The following is a 27,532-nucleotide window of genomic DNA, read 5'->3' on the forward strand; positions in this document are numbered from 1 at the left end:
GGGTGCTGCAAGTCCTCCCACGTATCAGCAGTGGTTCTCTGTCATGTCTACTTGTGAACATAGAGAGACACAATTTAATTCAACAACACCTCTGCATTGCAGGCCGAAAGACTATTGGTCCCCCTTTAGAGCCTGCAGATCTGAAGAGGGAAATACTAGGTCCCGTTGCGGGGTGTGGACAACCAACCCGGAAATCCTTGCATCGCTGAAGATGCGGGACCTGAGCAAGTGTGAATGTAGGACTCTGGCGGTAAGATGTGGTTGGGGCACGGACACTCTGGGTTGGCCCCATATGGAAACTAAGAAACTGAGCCATAGCAGAGGTTTGGACTTATGATTGACGCCTCGTGCCTGTTACCGTTGTTCTATGGTATCAACCTTGCTTAAGTGTCATATTGGTTATATTGTTTTAAGTTCGTGATGATTGTAGGCCTTGGGGACGGGGTGGGAGGGTGGGGCCCTAAGTGCTGTGCAGGGAGGGCAAGTTTAGTGTTGGTTCGTCGCGTGTTTGGTTTTATATGTATGGTATGTTAATGAAAGCTTAATAAAAACAGTTTTAAAAAAAGGGAGCAATATAATAGTAACAGACAAATACACTTCAATGCTGTACACTCTGAGTTTCTGAATCAGAAAAGACCCATTTGGGATGGCCCACAGGCACAACCTACACCCACAGGTGACTTCAATAACAAGGCTGCTGGGAACATTAATATCTTACTGTTGGCATTCAGAACACTCTTAAAAGTTGGTAAAAGGCAAAGGTTATTAGAACACAAGAGATCACACATTTCTTAAGCAGGGCAAATACTTTCAGATCCTCTTAGAAGAGTCATACAATTGAATAGGCTAAGCCAAATTCAATAGGCAAAAGTCTTGGATAAGATGAAGCACTTATGGTAAGTAAATGGAAAAGTCTTTGCACAAGTTCTTAGGAGTCTTTGATAAAAAGAAGAATCAAATGTAGGGCCACAAGCTGATTAGACTTGTGAGTTGCAGAAGATACAAGCACTTCCACAGTAAGAGGTAAGTTCTCTTAGACTTGTTTTACAGTACCTTAGCAATGAAGAAAAGATGCAGCTGAAGACTTCTGTTCTTGTGCAGCTCTGCAGATCTCACTGTTCCTGGGCCTCAGTCATGGGGACAAAAGGGAGGACGTCGGGGGACTCCTGCATTGGACTGGGACTGTCAAAACTTGCAAATCGGCAAACTTCACTTTCAGTGGCTGTTTCGAATTTCAGCTACTCGCGGCTACCGCAAATAGCAACAACGCAGTTCCTGGCTGTTGAGGTGGGCTTTCCTTGCTTCTGGGGTCCCGCACTCTGTTGAGGGGGCTCAGGCTTGGTCAGTGCTGCTTCTTGGTAGTCCGGAGGATCTTCCAAAAGCTCTAGCCCAGCTTAAAAGCAATGCACACCATCTGGTGTTCCTCTCCCTGGCTCTACGGTTTCCAGCAGCAACTCTGTGGAAATTCAACCAGCTCCGAGATGGATGTCCAGGTGGCTTACTTTGGAGTTGATTGGTCCAACTCAAAGGGAGAAGTCGTCCTTGCAGGGGCTTCTCTGTCGATGCAAAAGTTGGCCTTACGCCACTGCAGCAGGGCTTCATGGGGCAAACCAACGGTCCAGGAGTTGCAGCAGGCGTCCTCTTCAAGCTCTTCTTCGGTTCCTTCGTCCAGCGGTCGACTCTGCCTTCCAAGCCAAACGACTCTCCTTTTATTCAGTTCTCTCCCATTCATTCCAGCCTAGCTGTCAGTCACCCAGCAGGGAGGCTGTCCTTGCCGGACAGTCAGGCAGCCAATCACCACAGAGTGCATTTTAGTCTCCTAGGAGACTAAGCACAGGGAGTTTCGGGCACCTCCCTCACTTTCTGCCTACCCCAGACACTCTGGAGCCAGAGGCGGGTTTCACTCCTGAATCCCGCCAAAGGCGAAATGAACAGAGACCAAACCTGGTTTGGCGCGTAGAGAAACTCTCCAGAAGGACCTTTCCACAAAGACATAGTGAAAAAAGAAGAGCAGGGTCCATTTTGTCAAAGATGGCTCTACGCCATTTTGAAAAAGATGGCAAAATGGCTCCCGCGGTTGCTTTATCAGAGCTGCGAACAGCCGCAGTAAATGAGAACCATGGTAGTTCAAAACGAAACCACTGCTACCAGCTATTCAGTGAGGACAGGGTAACATAAAACATGTTACATAAGAAGCTAGAAAAAGGGGATACTAAGTAACCCCTCCAGCACTCTATTGTGAGATAGTGTGTGCTGGGTCTAGAAAGTTACAATGGTAAGTAAAGTCAATTTCACTTTACTGCACTGGGAAACAGTAGTTTATCCCAGAGAAGGTATTTAAACCATGGGGAAATCTGGAAGACTTCCCTGTGCCACTGCACTGAAGGTGCTGTGCGACACAATGTAAAAGATGATGCCTATGGAGTTTGTCAGACTCCATAACCAAAAGAAACAAACACAGAAAACACATTGGGCCTCATTACGACCCTGGCGGAGTGGGTTTACGCCAGCGTTATTCGCGGCGGACCCGTCCGCCCTACTACGAGTTCCCGTAGCGCCATGGAACGTTTTCCGCCTGGTTTTTCCGGGCGGAGAAATCCATGGCGCTACGGGACCTTGTTGTTAATTACGCCACCGTATTTTACGGTGGCGTAATTAACGCCTTCCCCACTCCCATTATACCCTATGGGGCAAAAATGGGAATGGGGAAGGGTAAAATGGGGAATGGGGATTTACCGCCCCGCCAAGGTCGGCATGGGGCGGAAAATCCGCCAACCTCCATGGCGCTATCGGCAGCTTTCCGCCGTGCTCCGCGGTGCATTTAGCACCGCGATTTCCGCCAGGGTCGTAATGAGGCCCATTGAATTTTAAAAGTTCAAAGTCCCAAAGTTTAGCAAAAGAGCTGGAGGTCTCTAAGGTGGGAGGAATTTAGCACTAAACTGAATATTCTCCCTAACAAGTGTTTTCAGCAAATATTACTACGAAAGTCCAGAACAATTCTGACAATCCTAGCAATTATATGAGTTGGCCATGATGGGTATGGCTATGTGCATTTTCTATAGCTACTTATAAAATGTAATTTGGGGTTGATTCTTCCCAGAAAGAGTATGAACCAAGGATTGGAACTCTCTTAACCCAAACCCAAAGTTTCAAGATTATTTGTTTTATCTTCCTTTTGCAATTCATAAGACAAGATGTAATGTTATTTTTGGTGACGAAATTTGAAAAGTTGAATTGTTCAACAGTATAAAATAAAAAAGTAAAATAAATTATTTCTTCCAAATTGAGGCCACATCACTGAGTTTAGTTAGAGAAATGCTCCTAGTTCTCTTGCAAAAATCTAAATATTGTCTTGCAACACAACAGTTCCATCAAAGCTCTTTGTAAGATTGAATATCAAACAGTGAAACACGGATGCTGCACTTGCAAGCCAAAATGGAATGCGCCTTTTTAATGACATAACCAATCATGGGGTTGGGACTGCTGTAAGAATAATAGATTCCTCATCCAGATATTTGTGCTGGTACGCACTCTTCATGTATGGTGCGGAGAAAATCACGGAAATTCCTCGCATCGCAATGTCGCGGGCGATTTAGGCAAAGAATGAGAAACTGCACCAACGCTTCAAATCTATACCTGATCTCAAAGTCATCTGCCTCTTTGATATCACAGTTGGAGAAAACCCACTCATCGGTCTCACTCAATAGGCTCAGTTATGTTTCCACCTATCAAATCCTCAACCAATCTACTCTGTTCTTGTTTTTAAGTAGTAGCCTCCTATTTTGGTTTCAGTACTGAATCCACTTGCACCCAAAAAGTGGTGAATCCACTTGCACCCAACACTTCTTACCTTTTCACCCATATCTAGCCACATTCTAAGACCTAGTTTTGAGTACACCTTTTTCCACAATATCAATTTATTTATTTTCCTCTTGCATTTCAGCCTTTCTCCTTCTCACATGTTGCATATTCAATGATATCTGTAAGGCCACAGCCACTGGGTGATATAGCTTACTTCTCAATTGCCATTGTTCCCCAGAAGTCTTTAAGCATTTTTTAGGGGGACACAGTATATTGGGAGCCTGAATCAGCTATAACTCTTACTTTTTCTCCATTTTGCACCATGGGCCACATGCACTATCCACACTTTGTTCATTCCTTGCCATCGGCACCGCATCTTTGACAACCGTTTCCTCATCCAGGTTAATTTAACCTCTGTTTCCGAAACGGCGATACTCATGCAAAGTGCCCACTTTTCTCGTGCACACAACACATTATATCTACTGCAGGGTTCTGCTTTACATTCTCTCAGTGATTTTAAATAGCCACGCCTGTAACATTTTCTTCTCCATTCAAATAATTTCTCTTCTTTGTTTCTATTACGATTCCTTTCCTTGTCACCATTATTTGTATTTTTGTATTTCTTTATTTGTATAGCGTGCCTGGCCCAAAGGCATCTGGGCGCATATCTTAAGGTTACAATGAACATATTTGGTTTTGTAAACACATTGTAAAGTGTCAGAGAGACACAGGATCCTTGTGGGACACCACAGAGAATGGGTGAAGGCTCAGCGGAAGTTGAGGGGGTAAAAGACTTACATTGATCTATTATCAAGGAAGGATCTAATCCAGGATGTGGCAGAATCCGAGAAGTGGGCAACTGATTTGAGATGCTGGCAGACGATTTGGTGGTTGACCAAATCGAAGTCTGCTGATAAGTCTAGTAAAAGTAAAAGGGCTAATTTCCCCTTGTCTTTCAGGTCCTCAATTTGGGTTTTCAAATCAATGAGGGCAGTTTCGGTGCCTTGTCTAGGCCGGAAGCCAGATTGCCTAAGGCCGAGGAGTTTGACGGATTCCAAGTACTCCTGGATCTGTAGATAGGCAACACGGTCTAATATTTTCAGCAAGAATGGTACCGTAGTAATGGGCCTGTAATTGGTGGGTATGCTCATGTCAAGGGTGGATTTTTTAAGAAGGGGGGTGACCCAGGCATCCTTGAGGTTATCTAGGACGATGCCAGTGCTGAATGAAGAATTTATAAAGGCAGTGATAAAAGGGGCTAGTTCATGTGTGGGCCTCCTTAATAATAGGGGCTGGGCATGTATTGCCTTAGCAGTTAGAGGGTTTGAGTTTGTTAATGATGTTTTTGACCTCTGTAATGGTTAGTGGTGAAAAAGTGAAGGGTTTGTGAGTGTGTGAGGTGGAGGTGGTTGTGCGTGCGGGGGTGTTGAGCAGGTGGTTGGTCTGAAGGCTACTTTGTTTGGCGTTAATTTTGGATTGGAGTGTAGCGATTTTGCCAAGGAGCGCTTTTTGAATGTTCGAGCACCATGTGCTGTCTTTGTTGCAAGTGTCAGGAGGAGTTACGGGAGATTCGAGTTCTTTCAGAATCTTGAAGAGCTCTCTGGTGTTGGATTCAGCATGCAAAATACACTTGTTATAGGTATCTTTTTTCTCTTGGAAGATAGCCTCTTTATAGTTGAGGGACGCTATAGTGAGGCTGTCCTTGTTGGTATCAGACATATGACTTTTCCAACGGGCTTCCGCGGTTCGCTTTTCTTTGCGTAGCACTCTCAAATGTGGTCTGAACCACGAGTTGCGGTGTGCACGCGGTTTAGGTTTCCTTAGCTTGATTGGGGCAATGGTGTTCATGGCTTGGAGCATGGTGTGGTTGACAATATGAACTAGTACAGTGGGGTCGTGCATGAGGATGATACGTTGTTCAAACTGGGTAGTATAAGTGGGAGTAGCTTTTCAATCGTGATGTCCCTTTTGTTTCTAGTGTGAATAGGGGAAGCAATGTCATGTTTGAGGCAATGGTCGTTGGCTTTGATGTAGAAGGTGATCAAATGGTAGCCTGACCATGCGCAAAGTAGGTTAGACTGTAGATTGATGCTGGAGTTTAGATCAGTTAAGTTCTCCCCTTGATATGGGTGGGTTCCTGTATGCGCTGAGAGAAGCCCAAGTCGGATAGAGTGTTGGCTATGTGGTTGTTGGTATCTTGGAAGTCAAGGTTGAAGTCACAGAGTAGGATGATTTGAGATTAGTTTTAGTTTGAACTACTATGATGGACATAATGTCTTCAGCGAAGGTAGTGATGAGTCCGAGTGGCCTGTAGATGAGATTAAGGGTAGCGGTTTGAGTGAAATGGGGAGTTTGACTGATAGTAGCTCTGCTGAAGGAATTTATTGATTAGGGATTACTCTAAGGCCGATGGAATTCTTGTGGATAAAGGCGACACCACCACCTTTCGACTGATTGGTGTTATGGTTGCATCTGATGATTGTGTAGCCTAATAATGGTCCAGATGCTGCTTGTAGCTAGGTCTCTGTTATGGCCAGGAAATGAAGATCTTGAGTGGTGACAAAGTCAGCGATGTCCAAGGCATGGGCAGGGAGGGACCTGGCGTTAACCAAGGCACCCTTGATCAGTGAATCTTTGGAGATAAGAGTGATGAGGTCAGGGATGATCGTGGGAGAGGTGTTTGTGGAGCCAGAGGGTAGCTGTGTGGGTAATGGTGATTTTGCTGTGGTGATGAACTTCTGTGAGTGGCACGCTGTATGAAGGAATCTACAGCCTAGTATGAGGTTTCCTGAGGTGCGTGGCGCAAGGTTGATTGGGTGTGGGTTTAGTCGCAAAGTGTTCCACCCATAAGGCGGGGGAATTCAGATATGGGTTGGAGGGTATCGGTGGGGCAGTCAGCAAAGTGTCCCTGCTGTGGTGCTGACCATTTGCAAAGGCAGGGGAGGGTGCTCTCACGCAAAATGGCCAGTTGTAGTTGGGGCAGCTGGTAAGGTTAGACATAGTGAGATACACTATCTCAGGAGAGGTGGGATAAGGTGGGAGGATGCTGTGGCTATATATTAGTGTCAAGGCTAGGGATGTTAACATGCAAAATAACAAAGAGGAATGTGGTATTGGGTGGTATCTGCACATAGTGAGCTGCAGTAAGACCAGAAGGAAGCCGTTAATGAGGGCGCTGGACAGTGTTAGCGGAGGTAGGTAGGGACAAATACGACTTATACTTGCGAGAGTGTGAGAGCAGGAATGCCCTGACATATAATCATGTACACCAGGCACACAGAGTTTCGTTTGAATAGTGGCTGAAGTAGGGCAGTATATGCTGGCAGACATGAGCGGTAACTATGAGCTAGCAATAAATGGAAACATGGTTGCAATAGGTGGCTGGGTCTGTTCCAGTTAGCACTCAGATCCCAAAATGGGGGGCAATCGGATGTGGATGCTCCTCGTGTTAATCTAACATTAATCTAACTGCCGCTGCACAATTGGAGTTTTTATGTAAAGTCAATTCTTTTCTTGGCCCGAATTCCTCTCCATCTTGAACTGTGAGGAATATGTCAAATGACTCCTGTATTTCCCATTTGCTATTTGGGTCATCTGGAGGTGGAGGTACTGCTCCCTACATTCTTATAACCACAGGCTTAACTTTGTGGGCTTTTTGCTTCTCCTGCATTGACTTTTCCAAAGAGCATTTTGTATAAAAAGAAACTTGTAATAGTCGCAAGCAACACACAATTCCATTTGGTACTGTAATCCAGCAAGCAGGCTTCCGGCAGATACCTGACATTATGGTGCTTGCTGATGCGGCAAGATTGTTCTGTGGAAGTGTAATATACCCCTGTCCCTCCCCTTGCCTGCTTTTCATGAGAAGATGTTATGCTTAAGTCACCTCATTGTTTAGGAGGTTTTTCAGACGCCCTCTGGTAAGATGTTTCAGAAGATCTACCTGCAGTGGCCAAACAGGTAATCCCGTTGGCCCAAGCCATAGATTGGTAGTGTGCGAGTGAAGTCAGTGTTTCACTGTTAGGAGGGAATGGGCTGATATCACAATACAATTAGACATGCACACACGCACACCAAAATGTACTACACATAATATAATTAGAAATTGTACATACCATTTAGTAAGTATTAAACCTGTTAAATGAAGTAAGCCGGTTAAGTGGCTACAAATGCTGTTCCAATGTGACCCGGACTCCTGACGGCAGTAACTCGACTATCCATTGAGTCAAGGGAAAGAAGTACTGTTTTGGTTTCCTCTGGTTCTTGAGTGAGGTATGGGGTGTGCATGTTCTAGCAGTACTTCACAGTTGGATTGTAGATTGCATTAGTTGAGCTTTTGGCTTCCTTGGGTAGGTTTTTCTAACGGCTGCTTTTGGATGGGCCTTGGAATTTGACTAAGGTATACCGATATTGGGGGTCGAATGCATATCCCACCTCAGCCGGAAGCACTGCAACATTCAAACATTTGGGGGCCACCCTTTCAGTATTCCATGGCTGTTTTCCAGGCAAACACTGTATGCATGTGTCCAGATCTGGTCATAGCTGACCTGGGCTTCCTAGTCTTAGTGCATGACTATCAATGGCACACACTCGTTTCCAACCTTACCAATTGAACACAGCGTTGTTGTGGAGTCTCACTGGAATTCTAAATCTAGGTTAACGAGGACCTGCAGGCAACAAGCCTTTGTTCTCTGATCAGAAAATGGCTGCAGCAGCATACAACCTTCCAAAATATTACACAGAGCTGCCACCAACACAGTGAGTACACACAAGGTGACTTGCTTTGGGAGTCTGTCTACAGGGTAACCTTGGAGCACCCTGGCCTGGAAGTTATAGGGATTTTTCAGAACACAAACGCTGAGTTATCACCACTAAACATCTGGGTGGAGATTTGCTGGGACAAAAAGATACTGGGCGGGAGACCACCAGGGGACCTGCACCAATGTGGCTGGCTGATTCGCAGCTCCTGACCCAACCAGGGCTTAAGTGATGAGTAAGAGGATACCCGAGTAGTCGGCGCTGCAACCATGTGTGGGGGATCCGGGTGAAGTGAGGAGCCCCCAGGCGCGAAATCATTCTCACTTTCTTACTGACATCAGCTGAATACAGCGCCCGCCAAAGTCCTGCCGACCAGAAGAGGCGCGAAGCAGAGGAGGAGTGGGCCCCAGTCTGTAACTGGGACATGCGTCATGCAGTAAGAGGCTGACAGACCTAGATCTGGCGCACTTTGCCACCAAGGACGATATTGGGGGAATCCTGGCAGAAATAAGGGCGCTCTGAGGGGACCTCCAGGCAACATTGATGGACCTAAAGAGGAGAGTCGACACAGTGGAGAATAAGGTGGAGAATCTGGAAAGTAACCGACTGAATGCCTACCTTGTGGGGATGCACCTCCATGCCAAAATGGCCAAGTTGGAAATGGGAGAGGAGGAGGTCACCCTCAAGATTGATGACTTGGAGAATCAGTAGAGACAAAATAACCTCTGCATACTGGGGTTGAAAGAGGAGGATGGAGAGACACTTCGACATGTGCAGCGAAAGGTGCAGGGGCATAGTCAACCTCCTTTTTTCGGCAGAGGGGGGAAAAGCCATGCGGCTGGAAATGGTGGAAGCAATAGACTACCAGAGAGCATCAGCAGAGGAAGCGGAGCAAGTGCTGTGCCACTTGACGTTGGATGTGGTGAATGGTGACAGGAGAGCCTGACCTGTGCTAGTGGGTAGCCGGCTCCGCTAGCAGGCCCACCCGAAGGAGGAGAGGACGAACTGGGCAGAAATGTATGCGGCTGAATAGGCCGTCCCCACAGGAGAACCTAGGGCAGCCTCCGCCCTAGCACTGAGGGACATTTGGCATGGTGAGTGTCGAGGTTGGGTAGAGGGGCAGGAAGCATCCCTTTGAAGGCCCGGTGGGGAGACTGCCCATGCCTGAACCTGGTGTCCTCCAGTGAGAAGGAGGGCATCTCTATATTTATTTCTCTTGCATGTTGCCAGTGGCAGTTTAAAATGTTATTGTTTTTGTGTGAGTTGAATGGTTGTGGGAAAGCACACATTGCCCAAAGGGGCATCGATGGGTGTTCGGATGCACCACTACTTGCTAGGCGAACGGGGCTTGTGGGCCACAGAGCTATGATTGTGAAAATACACAGGGGAGCAGGATGGCGGGGCCTAAGACAGAAGGTCCTTATGGTGCCCGAGTTCCGCAATGTAGCGATTGATGTGCTTTTTGTTCAAGAAACCTGATTTGTTGGCGAGGAAAGACCGCTGCAAGGTGTGTGAATTGGGCAGGTCTACTGGGCTTTCGGGCCCTGAAAACATGGGGGTGGGAGAGAATACTCCTGCATAAGCAACGATGCCTACACAATGTGTAATTGACAGAGTTGTTCGAAGGGCACCTGCTCGTTGTACAGCGCTCCCTCGGTGGAATGAGGGTGGTGTTGGGGTCGGTTTACGCTCCTAACCAGGGCCAGGCCCAGTTTACTGTGAAGGACCTTAATGCAGTGTTGGCTCTGTTTGGTGATAGGAGGAGATTTCAATGCCTGGGTTGATGAGAGAGTGGGTAGGAAGTTGGCGAGACAATCGAAAGTGCACGGATAGGGGAGGATGGGTGGATGACTGGGTAGAACCTTGGCGACTAGAGTTCTCCTGGATGTGTGGCAGGCTATACACCCCGGCCAGAAGGGAAATACATTTTTATCGGCGCCCCACGCCACATACACGAGAATTGATTATTTGCTACAGCCCAGGGATCAGGGAGGGAGATTTATGAAATGTTAGATCAGGCTAATTGGGTGGTCAGACCACAACATGGTTTGGATGGAAATGGATGTGGGAGGAATCAGCAGGGCAGACTCGCAATGGAGGTGCAATGACTCACTGTTTAGGGACCCAATCTTTTCATGAGCAACATGTAGCTGACGAGTATTTTCAAATCAATGATATGGGGCAAGTGGATATTAATGTGGTATGGCATGCAGGGAAGGCCATCTGGAGGGGCATATTCATGAGAGAGGGAGCTCTCAGAAAAAGGGAGTGTAAGTTGCGAAAAAGGATATTACAGAAGGTTAGCTCAAAATGCATGTGGGGAAGGATACGAGGAGGAGGATCTAGCGAGGGTGCGGATGAAGAGGGCGGAGCTGAAGACTCTCAAAGCGGGGTTACGCTGCAGAAATCGAAATACCTCAAGCAAATGTTTTATGAGAAGGGAGACCAGGCAGATGCGCTGTTAGTGGCCGGCTCAGAGCACAGAGGGCGGAAAGATGGATTGAAGTGATGTGCAATGAGGAAGGGCAGTAAAGAGACGAGCCAGACGAGATAGCAGATTGCTTTGTGTGATTTGATGAGAACTTGCATGACCCGGAATGCCCGGGGGCAGCTCAGGACTCTGGGGGCGGGGGGTGGATGTAATACCTCGCAGATGTGATGATGGGTCTCTCAGATGCTGAGATGGCGCTACTTGAGAACCCGATTTATTGCAGAAGACGTACAAGCAGCTATGAACAGACTGCCCATTGGGAAATCAAGAGATTTGAAAGCCTCCTCCTTTGACAAATGACTAAACTATACAATAACATATTGGAGATGGGTGCGGTGCCAAAGTCGTTCAGTAACACACTGATCACAGTGATACCCAAAGAGGAGAGAGACCCAACCCTGTGCCCCTCATACCACCCCATCTCGCTAATAAATGTCGACAAGAAGATCTTTATGATAGGGGGCGATGCCACGCCAGATGTATCCGGACCAGGTAGGTTTCATTGCCGGGTACAGATGCCATACGTAAAACGCTTATCATCATGGAATATGCATATAAAGAGGGTAGTGACTATGCTCTTCTCAGCTTAAACGCTGAAAAACCATGACAGTCGAGTGGCGGTTCTTATTTGCAGTGCTCCGTAAATTGAGATTTGGAGACAGAATGATGCAGGCTATCAGTGCAATATATGGAGATCCGGTAGCACGGGTGGGGGTAAATGGGAAGACTTCTAGGGAATTTTGCCTTTGGAGGGGCACCAGGCAGGGCTGCCTGCTCTCTGTCCATAGAGCCGCTGGGGATTAAAATGAGACGAGGCACGGATCAAGGGTATAAAGGTGGGAGAGGTGGAGTCTAAGCTGAGTCTATATGCAGACCATGTCCTCCTTCACATCAGTAACATCGTCAGCTCGGTCCGGGGTGTATTCGGGTGCTCGGGAACTATGGTCGAGTGTCGAGATTCAAAGTTGACAACAATAAGTCAGCCCTCTTCCCCTTCTGTCGTGATGAGGGGACTCGGGAGGCTATCTGTGGGACTTGGGGATTCTGATTAAGCGGCACAAGCTTAAATACCTGGGAGTTATGATACCAAGAAATGTGTACAATCTTTACTTGTTTAATGACCCCCGTTGGTGCAGAGGCTTTTTGATGATATGGAGGCTTGGTGGTGGCTCACCCTGTCCTGGCTGGGTAGATTGAATGCGGTTAAGATGACCTTGCTTCAAAGGCTCTTGTATTTTTATCGGGCGCTGCCAATCGCAATGCCAGACCTCCACTTTGCTGAGGTGAAACTGAGGGTCATGAGATTTATTTGGGGAGGGCAGACGCCAAGGGTATCCTATGTAATATTGGTGCAACCTAAAGAAATGTGGAGAGTCAGCCTCTGTGACATGCATGTGTATTTTAGAGCTCTGCAGTTGTGGCGATAGTCCCTCACCTGAGATTAGGCGGACAGAAACAGTGGGTGCAGATAGAGAACTATTGGCTGAGACCGGTAACATTGGGGGAATGGCTCCGGGCGCTGCATAGAGAGCTCCCCCGATCGATCTGGGCGCATAGGATCATGGGCCCCCTATGGGCATTGTGGAGGTGTGAAAAAGAAATGCCTGATGTAACGACGTGGCCCTCTCCCCTGAGCCATACATGCCCCCTTCCCCCAATCAGGGAAGATATCCAAGACCCATCCGGTTTCAGGAATGGTATGAGGCAGAGCTGGAGAGAGTGGGGCAGGTGGTGAAAGGGGATGATTTTTTGGAGATTGGGGTTCAGGAGGAGAGTTTGCACATCAGCACACTGTCAGTGTTTAAGTATATTCAATTAAAAGTAGTATTGATGTCCGCTAAATGGAAGGAGAAAATACAGCGAGGGTTAAGAGCAACTGAGGAAGTGTTGAGCGTTGAGACGTCCATGAAGGGACTGATCTCTAAGTTGTATCAAACCCTTCTGGCAGCAATAGGAGAAGACATTGAGAGGCACAGGAGGAAGTGGGAAAGGGACCTGGGATTTGCAGTTGGTGATGAACTACGGAGATTGCTCGGTAAGAATGCCCACAGGAGGTCTATAGCATGCCAGTATAAGCGACACAGTAATAAATTAATTTACAGATGGCAGTGGGACCTAGTATGCCTTTCTAAAATATCCTCTGGGGTAGATCCTAGTTGCTCGATGGGTTGTGCTCAGAAGGCAGATTACTTACATATGCGGTGGGGATGTGTAGAGATGCAAAGTCTGGAGGTAGGTCCTCGGATGGATAAAGAGTCTAGATTAGGTAGGGTGCAACTTGGACCCCATATTGGTTCTGTTTGGCCTTGAAGCCAGTGATGGGGGGGTGGGGGGCTGTGGAGGAAATTACTGCATTTGGTGCACTTACTGCTGTTGGCGGCTCGCAGGTGTCTGGCTGTGGAATGGAAAAGGGCCTCACTCCTAGATGAGCAGCAGTGGCCGCTAAAAGTCAGGAAAATTTACAACATGGAGTTTCTGACGGGGTTGGTGCATGATCAGCGACCGTCAAGGCACATGCAGTGGTCTGTTTTCCTTGACATATATACAGATATAGCTCCAGGGTGCTGGGACCTCAAAGTGCAATGAAAGGTAAATACAGGGCCGGAAGAGGGCCCCGTGGAGTGGGGGGATGGTCATTTGCGTGCTGCCCTCATTGAGAGGGGACCCCTATAGAGACGGGTGACCGCATTCCCCAACCGTTAAGTAATGCAGTAGTTAGTGTGAGGCATTTGTGATAGAACTGTTCCCATCTTTATGTGCCTTGTGGAGGGAAATGGGGTTGGGGGATGGTTAGGGGAATTGATTATTTGAAAGTTCTTTGTTTGAAAAATGTTAAAAACCAACAACAATCTGCACTGTATTTATAGAACTGTGAACCATGCTGGCTGCTCGCTGTGTACTGTGCTGGCTGCTAATAAATTGAATTTGGAAAAAGATAATTGGCTGATATTTGGGATTGAGTTATTTTTCAACCTCACTCGCTGGCTCACTTATTTGGTTTTGGAGGCACTGATCCATCCATATGGCTACTAGAGCAGGGCGACTTCCGTCCCCAATTTGAAATCTTTGTCAGTATTGTTTCGTCACTTTCGTTTTAGTATATTTATTGTGGCAGTGGTAACCATTTTAACTATTTATTTGCATATCTGACTCTAAAATGTTATATCTTCTGTTTTTCAGTCTCACTATTAGTGTGTTGTCAGCCCAGGGTGCCCTGCTTTAAAGTAGGGGAAAGTTATGATTAGGTACTCTGCAGGCTTCTAAAATACTTTAAAATCCTGCTAGACCTGCAGGTCATGTAACTTCGTTTACCTACTCGACATAAGAAAAATTAACTCGACCCATGGCGACAGGTGTTTTCTGTGGCGTTATGTACCCGTTTCACGGGCATCACCGCGCTGTTAACCCCCGCTGTTGCCTGTGGAAGGGTGCATAAAGCCATTAACACCCCGGGCAACCAAAGCGGCAATACGGCGAGCAAAAAAAAAAAAAGGATTTTCCTTTCAACAAAAGGGGACACGCGCGCACCCCGTTGTAGGAAGGAAAATACTTTACCAACATGACCGCCATGGAAAGGGAAATGGGGCTCCATATGGAGCCCCTCTTCCCTTTCCATGGCGGTTGAGAGGAGGCTGCGGCGGCTGAAATAAGGTAAGTGGTGGTTCGGGGGGTTTATAAAGAAGAAAAAAAAATGGGGATGGAGGGTGGGGGGGGGGAGATGGCAGCGTGGAGAGCCGGCTGTCAGGCGGCTTGGAACACAGGCTTGTACCGGCGGTTCAAGCCTACGTTCCTAGCCACCTGATTGGCTGGCTCACCTGCCCGGGGTGCTAATGTAAAATGGTGCATGTCAACAAAAGCCCAATTCAAGTTTGGCACATTGCTGCCACCCTATGGCCAACCATGCACAGTTAAATGTTTACTTTACATTTACTTGAACAAAGTTTGTTTGCAGTAAATATCAAATAAAAGTTTCAAACATCGCAGAATGTCGTTGTATTCGCTAGCAAGGTTGTGTAACATGCAAATGGTACTCTACCCAACTACTTGACTATGTAAGTAGTTTAGTAGATTTTGCGAGGTCTGCTCCATCTGGCATAGGCGGGTTGAGAGTGGAACAGGACAGATTTGTATACACGTCACTAGTATTGACAAACCTCACTTGGGGGAATCAGCTGCTCTGTGATAAACTTGTGATGGTGTGACCCCAATAGCATGGCACCAGGCTCTGCAGAAGGAATCTTCAGGTCCCCTATGATGGAGCATCAAAGTACGTCTTGTAGAGTCACATTGCTTGTAAGACTGTTCTGATGAACCTGTAGGCCCAAGCTATCTGAGGCTTTAGGTTAATCTGCCACCACCCCTATATATGGATGGTCCTATTGGGACAGATGGCATGCACCCCTCCACATCTCTGTAAACCCTGCACTTAGGTATATATTGTGTGTGATGGCTATAGTTTGGAGCTGGCTTACCTAGATGTGTGTACCCTCAACAAAAAGACCTCCTCCTCATTGTATGCAGGAATTGCAAAATTGGCACCTGCGACGAAGTAAGTGAAAGCCATAATTTGAAGTTGGCATCAGTCACTGGCAGTCATTGTTTCAAGATTGATCATTAGCAACACGGGGTGGCAGTGCCATCGGTTTAGCGACTGCTTCTGCTTTGACTTGACTATGTGCAAACCAGCAATCCATTGTCGGTGGATCTGAGCTGTATGCTTGCTGTAGAATGTAGATTTTCTCTTGCAGGTAGATCGAACCATACCCAAGGTTGGCACTGTAAATGAAGACCATGCTCTTGAGTTGGACCCTCTATTGTTCTTGAAGCTTGCAATTGCCCAGCTTGTCACCTCAAGCAAAAATAGTCTTAGGCAGGCTCTTTTTATATTGTTCCAACAGATTACAATCAGCGTTGAATAATGTGGGTTTTTCAGGTGTGATTCCATCTAAATTATTAGCAGAGATACATGACGAAAGTCTTCATTTTTATTTTTTTTATTTTTGTTAAAATGTTTAACGCTAGATATGTCGCAATTCATCAGAGAATGATGGCTCAACACTACTTTACTCAATGAAGCAACTGAACAGTGTTGTGAGGGACTAGCTAGAGTACAACAAGAATTACATTTCAGGGCTGGAGAGTGCCCAGTGTAATCCGACACCACTTCTCTTTGCCACGCTTTCCTCTGTTTCTCTGGGACTAGTACAGTATGAGTCATATGTTTCCTCAGCACTCTCTGCATGGTCAAGGGTTCCTCCCTCCCTTCACCCTGCCCTGAGATCCCCTGCTTGGTTGAAGCTTTGTTTACTCCTTACTGTAAGGTACACAAAATGCGGTCGTTAAAAGTAACAGCTTTTTTCTTTTCTTCATCCAGAGAGACTGGTGCTATCTCAAGACAACCTGTGAAAGTGGCATGGACTGTGACCAATGGGTCCTGGGAAGCTGCCAGTGCCTATACACAAGGGTATATGGAGTTCCCTAAAAAGTGATCAGATGGAGCCAACAGGTGCTTTAATGGTGAGCAACGAGGCACAGAACCACCAGTGTTGAGTAGAGGCACACAGAACATCCTGGTTTTTTGTGAAGTCCAGAAAGTGACAGTGACTAGAGATACGACACAAGATTGTGACCAGAGACAAGAGGAAATCAATTGAGAAAAGGGAAACCCGATTGTCCATCAGTACCGACACTGAGTGGGCGGAACAATGACACGTGATGTGGGGCTGGATGACGAGCTCCCAGACTGGGTCGGAGCCAAAGAATTCTACCAGAAGTATGACCCCAAGGACATAATCGGCAGGTACGTTTAGTAGTGTCTGCTTTTTGCTCCTCTCAGCACTTTAAAGCTTCCTTGGTATCAGTGTAAAGTTCTATACACAGAATCAACATATCCATATTTTCACCTTCCTTCTGCTTCTTCTCCTCTCTTTACTACTCTTGCTACCTTTTCTGTACATCCCACTCAACATATTTCAAAGTCTCTTCCTACCTTTCTCTCAGAATTTCTCCCCTTCTTTTATTTCCCCCTTCTCTTTACACTTACCTATTTGTACTCCTACTTCCTTTCTTTTCCACCCCACTCTCTCTCTCTCTATTTAAAGTGCCAGTATCAAAGCTCTTCTCCCCTTCCGTACTCCTTTTCCCCCCAGTTATTTGGATTGTGTTGTCTCAATATAAGATTGAAAGACCTAATCATGCTGCTTGCCAATATATTATACATGGTGTTGGGAGTTTGCTCGCCACGTTATTTAGGTATGGGTTTTGTGTTCTGTACTACGATTGTATGGATTGGGAACTTGCCGAGAATGAAAAACTGAAAGCTTACGACCCTGTTTACCGTCTCAAGACATCTCCAAGCTGGCTCGGCTGTTCTCAACTCACTTTGTGCCACTGTAGGATTCGCTGTGCTGCTATTGGCACTATTAAGGATTTCCGCTTACCTGCATCCTTGAGCTGTCTCCACACCGGCTCAACCCCGCAAAGCACATTGCCGCAATGACCCGGCTCACCACTATGGAAGTACTAGCTTGACCCAACAGAAGCATCTCACGACCCAACTTGAAAGCTGACTTGACCCGACCCGCTGGAAGCCATTGACTCGCCTCTCTCGAACCCCAAATCGGCAGTTGCATCGTTTTAACCCAACACAACCTGTTAGACCCAGCAACTCGCACCGTCTTGAAGACAACTCGGCACTGGATCAACTTGACCGTCTCGACACCAGCTCCACTGCAGTAAAGCACATAGAAACCTGGGTCGATTCTGTCAAGCATCCAAGACCAAGAACTAAAGTTATTTGAATAGGCCCTATCCCCCTGGTCCACCTTAAATGACCTAGTGACTTGTCCCCCCTTCTTGCCTTTTAGCATCCTTTACCATTGACATTTCTGCTGACATCTTTTGTCTAAACAACCCTGCCTATAAACCCACAGTGACCTTTATTCTGAAAGTCTGCATTCCCTGCGTTTCCTTGGTGGGTCTTTTATTGTTGTTTTAACTTGGTTGTATGCATTGTAAAGTTTTTCTTAAAGTTCCTATTTTTTTTAGAACCTTTGTTTGGGATTGTTTGTTTTGCAACTTTATCATCACACAATCCTCCTGAAGATCTAGCCTTTCCTCTGTCTGTGCTTCCAAAAGAGGCAAATGAGGTATTCCGGTCAGCTGTGCCCGTTTCATCTTGATGATTGGCATCACTGCAGGTTTAGTAGTAATGTAAGTTGATTAGACGGTTTAGCCACTACTCCGCCCTGTACTCCTGCAGAACAGTAGTTATTTTGTCACAACTGTAAATATGTATACATCTATTTAGTATTTGTGAAAAAGTCTCCTGCCTGGTTCTGGGGACCACCATAAAGGTGATTCAGGGAGCTGGATGCCTCCCCGGGCTAGTGGATGATGATCCCTTTCAGCGGTGTCTGGTGGGGACTCTCTGTTCATCCTCCCTCAGTCCCGGATAATTTATTTTGCATTGGTTAAGCGCACTTAACCCGAGGCGTCTAGGCGCTGGTTACAGAGAACACTGTTGAGAAGGTACATGAATTAAACTGGTTTGAAGGTAGTCTGAATTTGAATGCTTGCTTGCGAGCGAAGAGGGAGCGGTAGAGAGTTCCAGAGTGTGGGGGCTATGACTGGAAAGCTGGAGTCTCTTGATGGGAATGACCAAGTGAGTACGTGAGTCTTGTAGCGGTGGCACTTGCAAGTCTTTGTGACAGGTAGGTTGGGGCTGAGTTAGAAAGGCATCGTTGAGTAATGACAAGGACTTGCAATTGATACGTTCCGGAATTGGGCGCCAGTGAACGCTTCTCCTAGAAGCCGTGAAGTGATCACCTTTAGAGGGGCAGAGGGTGACACAGAGGGCATTGTTCTGGATAACTTGCTACTTGTTGATGCTTCTATCTGTGGTGCCCAAAAGGAGAACATTGCAGCGGTCTAGTTTTGAACCAATAATGGTGCAAGCGATAGTGAGGCAATTATTTGTGGACAGGAATGTTTTGCTGGCTTTTATGAGCTTTTATGAGCTTCATGGTATAGGCTTTGCCTGGTCTTCTTGAGAGTGGCATTGAGGTAGACACCCAGTGTTTTTACAGTCAGTGAAACTGGGATAGTGGGATGATTTCAGGGGATAGTTGCAGAAGCTTCTTCTGCAGACTCTCTCCCCAATTGAAAGAGCATGAAGCACTCCCGGCAGACCAAAGTCCTAGAGAGAAAGCACATTCACATGATATTGGCAGTGATTATCCCAATACTGCTATTGTTCAACATGCTATATCGGAGAGGTCACTTCTATACTTCAGTGAGGTGCCCTAGAGACAAGCACTTGTAGACCGTGTTTCTAGTTTGTGGCTTTTAGAACGCAGGTTTTTGTCTGTGCGATACAAATTTGCCAATTCAGCATCTCGAGGCAGAGTGTTCAATTTACGAAAAGTGTGTTAAAAAGTCGCAGTGAGCCAGCATTCGCTATACATTCAGAGGGTTTAAAAGCTTACCAAGAGGTTTTTTTCAGCACACTATTTACATGCTGCTGAAACTGGGGGCCTGGGTCCTGCTCAGGTAGCTTTTTATTGGAGGGAACGGTATCCGGCGGACAGGCCATATAAAGGTCCAGTCCGCTAAATTGAAAGTTAGGCAGGTGCACACAGGAACAACAGTTAATACCAACCCTATTTCAAATACAGGTGCAGACTCGCCGAAAGCCGAACCCTTGGGGTGGAGTGGGAGGAGTATATATCAAAACCACAGACCCCAGTCAGACAGTCGTGGAATTATTTAAAAGGCTGTTGTGGCAGGCAGTGGGATGGGAGAGCCCTGTAGAGAGATGAGGAATGGTGAGGAGGAGTTGAACATGCTGGAGCCATGATAGGGAACAGCAACAAGAGGAGGTGGTGACGTTGAGAGGAGAAGGTGGTACAACAGAAGAGGACGTGATAATAGCTGAAGAGGAGATGAAAACAGGAGGTACAGAGAAGGAGGGGGCAGTGTTAAGATGGATTTCCAAAATCAATCCTGGGGTGAATTTTGCAAGACCAACCTATTGTGATAAAAACCAAAGACACTAAAGTCTCGCCAAAGTGGAGCGTCAAGGCTTAGAATTAGGAGCAGTGTTATTTCATGTTATGTTATCTGGTCTTGTACCACGCACTTCCGCCACTTCCATGGTCTCTTGGCACCTTGACAGATCTGTCGGGATTGAGAGGGAAACAAGCAAGAGAGCTTTGATGTGCTGTTGGCAGCTTCAGCTTCAGTTCGGAGAAACCGGTCACTGAGTGTTGGTCCATTTTTGGTTTGTAGACATCATGTGCTGTTGAGGTAGGGATTGTGCATGGGTGCTTTGTGTGTACTGGAGTATGGTTACAAGTTAGGTGTTGTGAGTGCAGTTTGTAGTGAGGTACCGGTACAGTGTGTTTGTGTAGCGTATGAGTATGCAGAGTAATGAGCTCTTAGCACGGTTAGTTGTCAGCTGCATCAAATTCGGCTAGGCTCAGTACCGTGGCCACACTCTGGGTGGGCCAGCTTGGTCCATGTCGGGTTCGACGTTGGTTTCGAGAGGCCTCTTTCCGTATATCTTGGATGGTTTCTTCAGCTTGAAAGTTAAAGAGCCAGGTTTTTAACAGCTTCCTGAAATTTAGGTGGTCCTCTATTGTACGCATTTCCTTTGGGATGGAGTTCCAGAATTATATGGTTACGCAGGAGAATGCTGATCCTCCAAGTTTTGTTTTGAGTATTGTTTTTGGTTCGAGGCAGATGTTGTTGCTGGATCTAAGAGTTTGTGCTGGGATGTAGATGTTGATTTTCTTCTGTGTGAATTACGCACCTTGGCCGTGGATTGCTCTGTCTGTTATGCAGAGTGTTTTGAAGGTGATTTGCTTTTTGACTGGCAGTCAATGTAGCGTCCTCAGCGCTGCTGTGATGTGGTCTCTTGGGGTGAATTTAAAGAGAATTCTTGGAGCCGCGTTATGTATTCATTGTAGTTTCCTCAATGCGTATTCTGGCATTCCAAGGGAGATGCTGTTGGCGTAATTTATTCTTGACATGAGATGACGGTGAGGGTTCTGCATGTGAAGGAGAAGTAGGAAAGTATATTTTTTATTGTGTGCAGATGGAAGAACTATGTATTAATTATCGTGTTGACTTGTGGCTCAAATGTTAGCTTGTTGTCCGTTAGGATTCCAAGATTTTTGATCACTTTGGAGGGTTTTGGTGGGTTTCTCAGTTCGGTGGGCCATGGGATGTGGTGGTTGTTTGCCCGGTCATTAGCTGTTAACATGGTTTCCGTTTTGTCTGGGTTGAGTTTAAGGTTGTTGGTGCTGATCCATTGGTTTATTTTTTTTAGACAGTCGTTTAGTGAAAGGTTTGCGTCTTCACTGGCGCTGATTTTGTAGATGATGTGGGTGTCGTTTGCCTAGTTGTAGCAGATGAGGCCATGTTTTTTGATGAGGCTGATTAAGGGCTAAATGTAGATGTTGAACAGTAGTGGGAACAGTGATGAGCCCTGTGGGACTCAACTTGTTTTACGAGGTGTAGATTTGAATGGTGCTAGCCATGTTGTTCCTGCTCTTTCTGTCAGGAATGATTTTAGCCAGAGAAGTGCTGTGTTGCCGATCCCTATGCCTTCTAGTCTTTTGATGAGTGTGTCATGGTTGACCGTGTCGAAGGCTGCAGAGAGGTTGAGTAGTATTAATTCTGAGTTTGTCTGGGAGTCTAGGTTGGTCTTAAGCTCATCCCATATAGATGGCAGTGCAGTCTCTGTTCCCTCATGGGTCTGAAGCCTACTTGTGCTTGATCTAGTAGCTGGTTGTTTTTGGCGTATTCTGAGATTTGTTTGTATACAAAGGTTTCTAGTAGCTTTGCTGGTTATGGAATGTTTGAGATAGGTCTGTAGTTGGAAAGGGCTTCCACGTTACTCAACGTATCTTTAAGGAGTGGTTTGATGTAATCTGATTTTTGAAGGCTTGTGGCACATTTCCAGTTGCTAGTCAGAGATTGAAGAGGCTGAGGTATTCTGCCAGTATTCTCTGTGCTAGGATGGGTTTGTAGATGCCTGGTGGGCAGGTAGCTGCTGGATAACCTGCTCTGTGGTTTTGTACACCAGTTTTCTGAACTTATTTCTTGAGATTTGGCAGAGGATGTTCAGTCTGGTATGTAGTTCCATTGTCGGTTGCTTGATGTGAGCAGTTGAGTAGTTAGGTTTGCTTTGTATGATTTGCTGGATGATTTTGTTCTTAAAGTGGTTGATGAGGTTATCGCACAGTTTTATGTATGGAGCGGGCGGTGTTGCATTCGGTTGTGTTTCTCATCTCGTCTTTGATGTTGAACAGTTCTATCTGAGTGTTGCCTGCTTTTGTGATCCGTTCATCGAAGTGTTTCTTTTTCGCTTTGAGTGTTTCTGCTTTGTATAGTCTGATTTGTCTTTGCATGATGTTTTTGTCTTGTTCATAGCTTTTCCTTCATTCTTGTTCTAGTTTCCTGTTTGTTTTTTTCAACGCTTTGTAATGGGGTGTGAACCATTTTGGCAGCGTATTCTGTCTTGATGGGTTGAAAGGTTTTTCCGGTGCGATGTCATTTTATTGTTTTCCTGAAACAGTTTAACATTGCTTCTTTTCTTTCTTCTATGCCAGTTCCGTCTAGGGTGATGATCAATGGTATTGTGGCTTCCAGTTTCACTTTAAGGTGCACACTGTTGATGGTTCTCCAGTTTCATTTCCAGATTGGAGGGCTGATAGGGAGGGTGATGAGTGTTCCCGATGGTGCTTGGTTGACGAAGGTTATAATGAGGTGGTTGCTCCAGAGTAAATGGATTGGGGGCGCTATTGTGATCAAATAGATTTTGGCGAAGATTGCATCTAGAGTGTGGCCTGCTATATGCGTTGCTCCTTTCGCCATTTGTCGTAGTTGCCTAATCGCCAATTGGTTGGTTAGTGTTTTGGGTGAATTGATGTTCTCTTCTTCGAAACAAGAACTTGAAGTCGCCAAGAATGATCAGGTGGTTGTGTTTAATGGCCATGTTGGTGACCACTATTACAAAAGTGTCTACGAAAGTTGCATTGTAGGTTGGTGGCCTATAGACGAGTATTAATGTTAAATTCGTTTTGGGGTCGGAGGCTAGGTGTACAACTAGTGATTAGCAGTTTGAGATGTTCAGTGGTAGGGTTGTTCTTATTTGTAGATGATCCTTGTATGCCACAGCAGGTCCTACGTTTTCCTTCTCTGTTGGCTTGCTTTAGTTTGAAGTTGTCGGGCAAGCAGCTTTGCATTATGACTTTGTAGTTTTGTGTTAGGCAGGTTTCAGTGAGGAATAGGATGTCTATCCCTCCATCGTATAGATCATCGTAGATTTCTTTTGTGTGCTTGGACATCGATCTGGCGTTGATTAAGTTGCAGTGTATCTTTTTGTTTATTGCGGTCTGTTTGGTCTTTGGCTATGTCTTATGGTGGTCCTTGTGCTGACGTTCATTATTACCATTGGGTTGGATGTTTTGTTCTGTGGAGTTTGTTTCTTCATTAAGTAGTTAGGTTACATATTGGATTGATGTCTCCTTCTTGCTCCTCGGTTGACGGTACCTTTCGTTGTATCATTTTTTTCTGATGTATGGTGTAGTGGTGGTGTTTCCTCTTTTTTTTTGTTTCTGTATATTTCACAACTTTCCCCTTGGAGTCCTGTTATCCTGCTGTTGTGCTCTTGGTTGTTGGTCGTTGTCCAGCTGGTTGACAAGTAGGGTGTTTGGGTAGTACGATTTTGGTCTCGATCTTGAAGATTAGATTATTTTCGTTGGGCGTGTGGGCGTGTTGTCCCCTGATGTGTGTCTGTATTCGAGTGTGGTGGACTGAGATTGCTCCATTTCGTTTTTACTGTTTTGTTTTTTTCTTGCATGTCGGCCTGTCCTGGTGCAAGGCATATTCTGTGTTTCTGTGTCTTCCTGCGGGTTTTCTGTCAATTTGTAGATGTGTTGGTGCCCGATTTACAGTTGCAAAGGCTGTCCTGTGATTCTGTGCTTGAGAGAGCTTGTGGATTTGTAGATTGTGAGCTGTCCACATTTGTGAAGGTCTCCCTGTGGTTCCTTGGGTTTACTCTTTACTTAGCTGGACATATGGTGTTGTAATAGTACAGGGTTCACTGTGGCTAAGCTTCCCTGTGGCAATCAGTGGTTTGAATTCTCTTGTGCCTCCTGTGGGTTATCTCTGTCGGCTATTGTGTTTGAATTGAATTTAGCAGTTGTGAGTGGCTTCTTTGGTTAGTTCTTTTCTGGTTGGGTTCTGTGTACCTGTCTTTTTGTGTTTTTTTTTCTTTTTCTTTTAATTTTGAAGTTCTGGTTCGGGTTCACGGAGGCATTAGCCTTACAGTGATGACGTGTGGATTTGAGTTCCCTTGTGGGGCTATTATGCGGTTGTCTCCTTTAGTGGGCTTTAGTTTGTCTTTGTTCCTTTATGACCAGGGTGTGTGTTGCTTTTGGTTGTCTCGTGTGGTTATCGTTCCTTAGGAGTCCCTTGGTTGTGTCCTGTTGTATCCTGTTCACAAAGGTGATAGCCAACCTGTGGTGGTCCGTTGTTTGATTCTCTTGTTCACAGAAGCGATAGCCAACCTGTTGTGGTTGGTTGTTTTATTCTCTTGTTGGTTCTTGTTTGGTTGTAACTCCTTGTGGTGGGATGAAGGTTGCATCTGGTTCACATAGACTGTGGTCTTCCTGTGGTTTCCAGGTTCTTGTTGGTGATTAGCTGTTGTAGTCTTGCCTCCGATCTGTGCTATGGTCAGAGATGCTGTCGAGAGAGGCCGAGTATGATGAGGGGTGGTGTGTCCTGCTGCTATCAGAGATCCTTTGGTCGCATTTATATTTCTATTCTTTATATTGTAAGATTTTACATATGTTGGCCACTGTCTGTATTGGGAACTGAACGGGTTTTAAGTGGGTGCTGTAGCGTTCAGGTTGTCAGTGTTGCCCTGGGTATAACATTACCTGCGTATTAGTATAAATATACAAGTATTAATTTTAAACTCACCTGGGCTCAGTCCTGCCACAATGACAACTTCAGCGCAAAGCTGTGTGCCACCCAGTTGGTACTACAGATCATGCAAATCGAAATATTGAATGCGTTTATATTATGAGAGTTCACGTGGCTTCAAAAGTGGTTGTGTTCCAACGCTGCCTGAGACGAGCAGTGATGAAGTAGAGAGGAGAGGATTTACCTGTATTCCGTACTTGCACTGTCTGGAGAATGCGGCTGGGTTCAAAGCATATACTGTGCTGAGAAATGCACCTAGATTCAGGCATACACTGTTGTGGGAGATTAGGCCTAGAATTTGAGCATGTACTGTGGGCAGAATACACCTAGGTTAAAGGTGTTGATTGCATGGAATGTCGTAAATACATCTATATTCGGGGCATAAACAGTCTTAAAAAAACACCTAGATTCAAACCATTCACTATGTTGAAAATACTTCTATATTCTAATCATACACCTGGATTCAAAGCATAGACTGTGTTGAAATACACCTATATTTAATGCACACACTGTGTTAAAAAGTACACCTATATTCAAAGCATGCACTGCGTTTGGGAATATACCTTTATTCACAGCATATACTGGGCCTCATTACGAGTTGGGCGGTATCCCAGTGGTAAATTCACTGGAATACCACCCAAATGAATTACTTTTACCGCCACTTGCTCTGGCGGAATTACTGCCGGTTTACAAGTGACTGTGGCGGTGTAATTTCCCATTTATTTTGAGTCTATTGGACTCAATGGGGCTTCTTTGGCAGAATGACCATGGTGGAATTGCTGCTGCAGTAATTCTGCTGATTTTTCGTCAGGGAGTGGCAAAATTTACCTCCCAGGATTTTTTTGGAGGTAAATCCTCCACTCATGGCCCAACCTCATAATTTGGCGTAGTGGTTAAATTGGCAGTAACAGTTACTGCCAATTCTACCACTTACCGCCATACTCCTAATGAGACCCACTGTGTTGAACTACACCTAGATTCAGCGCATATGTTGTGTAGAAAATACGCCACCATTTGAAGCATGCACTGCGTTGGGAATATACCTAAATTTAAAGCATAGACTGTCATGAATACACCTGTATTCTAAGCGTCCACTGTGTTAAAATACAGCTGTATTCAGAGCTTACGCTTTCTTGAAGATACACTCATTCAAAGCATAAACAGTGTTGTGAATACACCTCTATTCAGAGCATGCACTGTCAAAAAAATACACCTAGATCCAAAGCGTACACCTGGATTCAAAGCATAGACTTATTCAACGCATACACTGTGTTGAAATACACCTGGATGCAAAGCATACACTGTGTTGAAATACGCCTATATTCAAAGCATACACTTTGTTAAAAATACACCTAGATTCAAAGCAAGCACTCTGTTGAATATGCACCTGGATTCAAAGTATACACTATGTTGAAGTATACATTTCTGCACAACGTGCACTGTGTTTGGAATGCACCTATAATCAAAGTATACAATGTTGATTATAAACCTATATTGAAAGCATACAGCTGTATTTAGAGCATGCACTGTGTGGAAATACACCTAGATTCAAAGCATACATTTTGTTAAAAATATACCTAGATTCAAATCAAGCACTATGTTGAAGATACACCTGGATTCAAAGTATACACTGTGTTGAAATATACCTATGTTCACAACAAGCACTGTGTGGCAATGCACTATAATCAAAGCATACACTGTGTTGAAATATGCCTATATTCAAAGCATATGTTGTGTGAGAGGATCCAGTGGTACAAGAGTATAAGTCAGCCTGGGGCCAGCAGGTTTGCCAGGTGAAATGCATTACCATCCCCATCTTTCCCCTGTATAACAAGTTGGTCACCCTATTGTATTGTGTGATTGTAAACCAAACCGCACTGTGAAAATCAGTACATTGTTAGGGGCAGGTAGTAGTATAAGAGTGGCATGGTTTTTACTAGATTAGATGAATGGCTGTGTTCCCCGCCCGTACCATCTTACCATGGATGTCGCTGTAGGGTGTTCCTGCAAGAATCTATGGGCAAACAGGATAGCAGAGCTGCCCACAGAGGAGCTGCCCTTAGCAGTAGCCGTTTGTTGGCTGCCTTGAGAAAGGCCGGAAAAAAGGACTTCCTGGTCATGTGTCTTGCCGTCCGGAAGGACATGGAGGCACGGACACACCAGGCAAGGAGGAAAGAAAGAAAAGGAATTTGCCAATGATGCCACATGCTCGCACAACAAAGTAGGGGATTCCAGACACACTGCACAGCAAAAAGCAGACAGAGGGTTTTACCAGCTGCAAGGAGCTGCTCAAATGGAGCAGATGGCTTACAAAATGCAGATTAAGCACTCTGTGCTCTGCGACTTCCTGGTCAAGTATGTTGCCACCCGGACCAATTGGGGGCTGGAAGGAAGGGAGCTGGAGGCACGGACACACCAGGCGAGGGGAAAGAAAAAAAATGAATCCGCCAATCACGCCACACGCTTGCACAACAAAGTAGGGGATTT

At 45.7% G+C, this 27,532-nt stretch overlaps 1 protein-coding gene across 2 annotated transcripts in view; it reads left to right on the forward strand.

The window, feature by feature from the left end:
- PHKG2 (phosphorylase kinase catalytic subunit gamma 2) overlaps positions 1 to 27,532 on the forward strand; it is a 286,549-nt gene that overhangs the window by 74,443 nt on the left and 184,574 nt on the right. For both annotated transcript variants that reach the window (XM_069651631.1, XM_069651632.1), the window contains exon 2: positions 16,425 to 16,850. In XM_069651631.1, the coding sequence (XP_069507732.1) occupies positions 16,756 to 16,850 (95 nt within the window). In that variant the 5' untranslated portion in view covers positions 16,425 to 16,755. The remainder of the gene's footprint in view (positions 1 to 16,424; positions 16,851 to 27,532) is intronic.

Source organism: Ambystoma mexicanum, chromosome 3p, assembly GCF_040938575.1.
Source record: "Ambystoma mexicanum isolate Mex_15411 chromosome 3p, UKY_AmexF1_1, whole genome shotgun sequence".
In the NCBI taxonomy this organism is placed as follows: Eukaryota; Metazoa; Chordata; class Amphibia; order Caudata; family Ambystomatidae; genus Ambystoma; species Ambystoma mexicanum.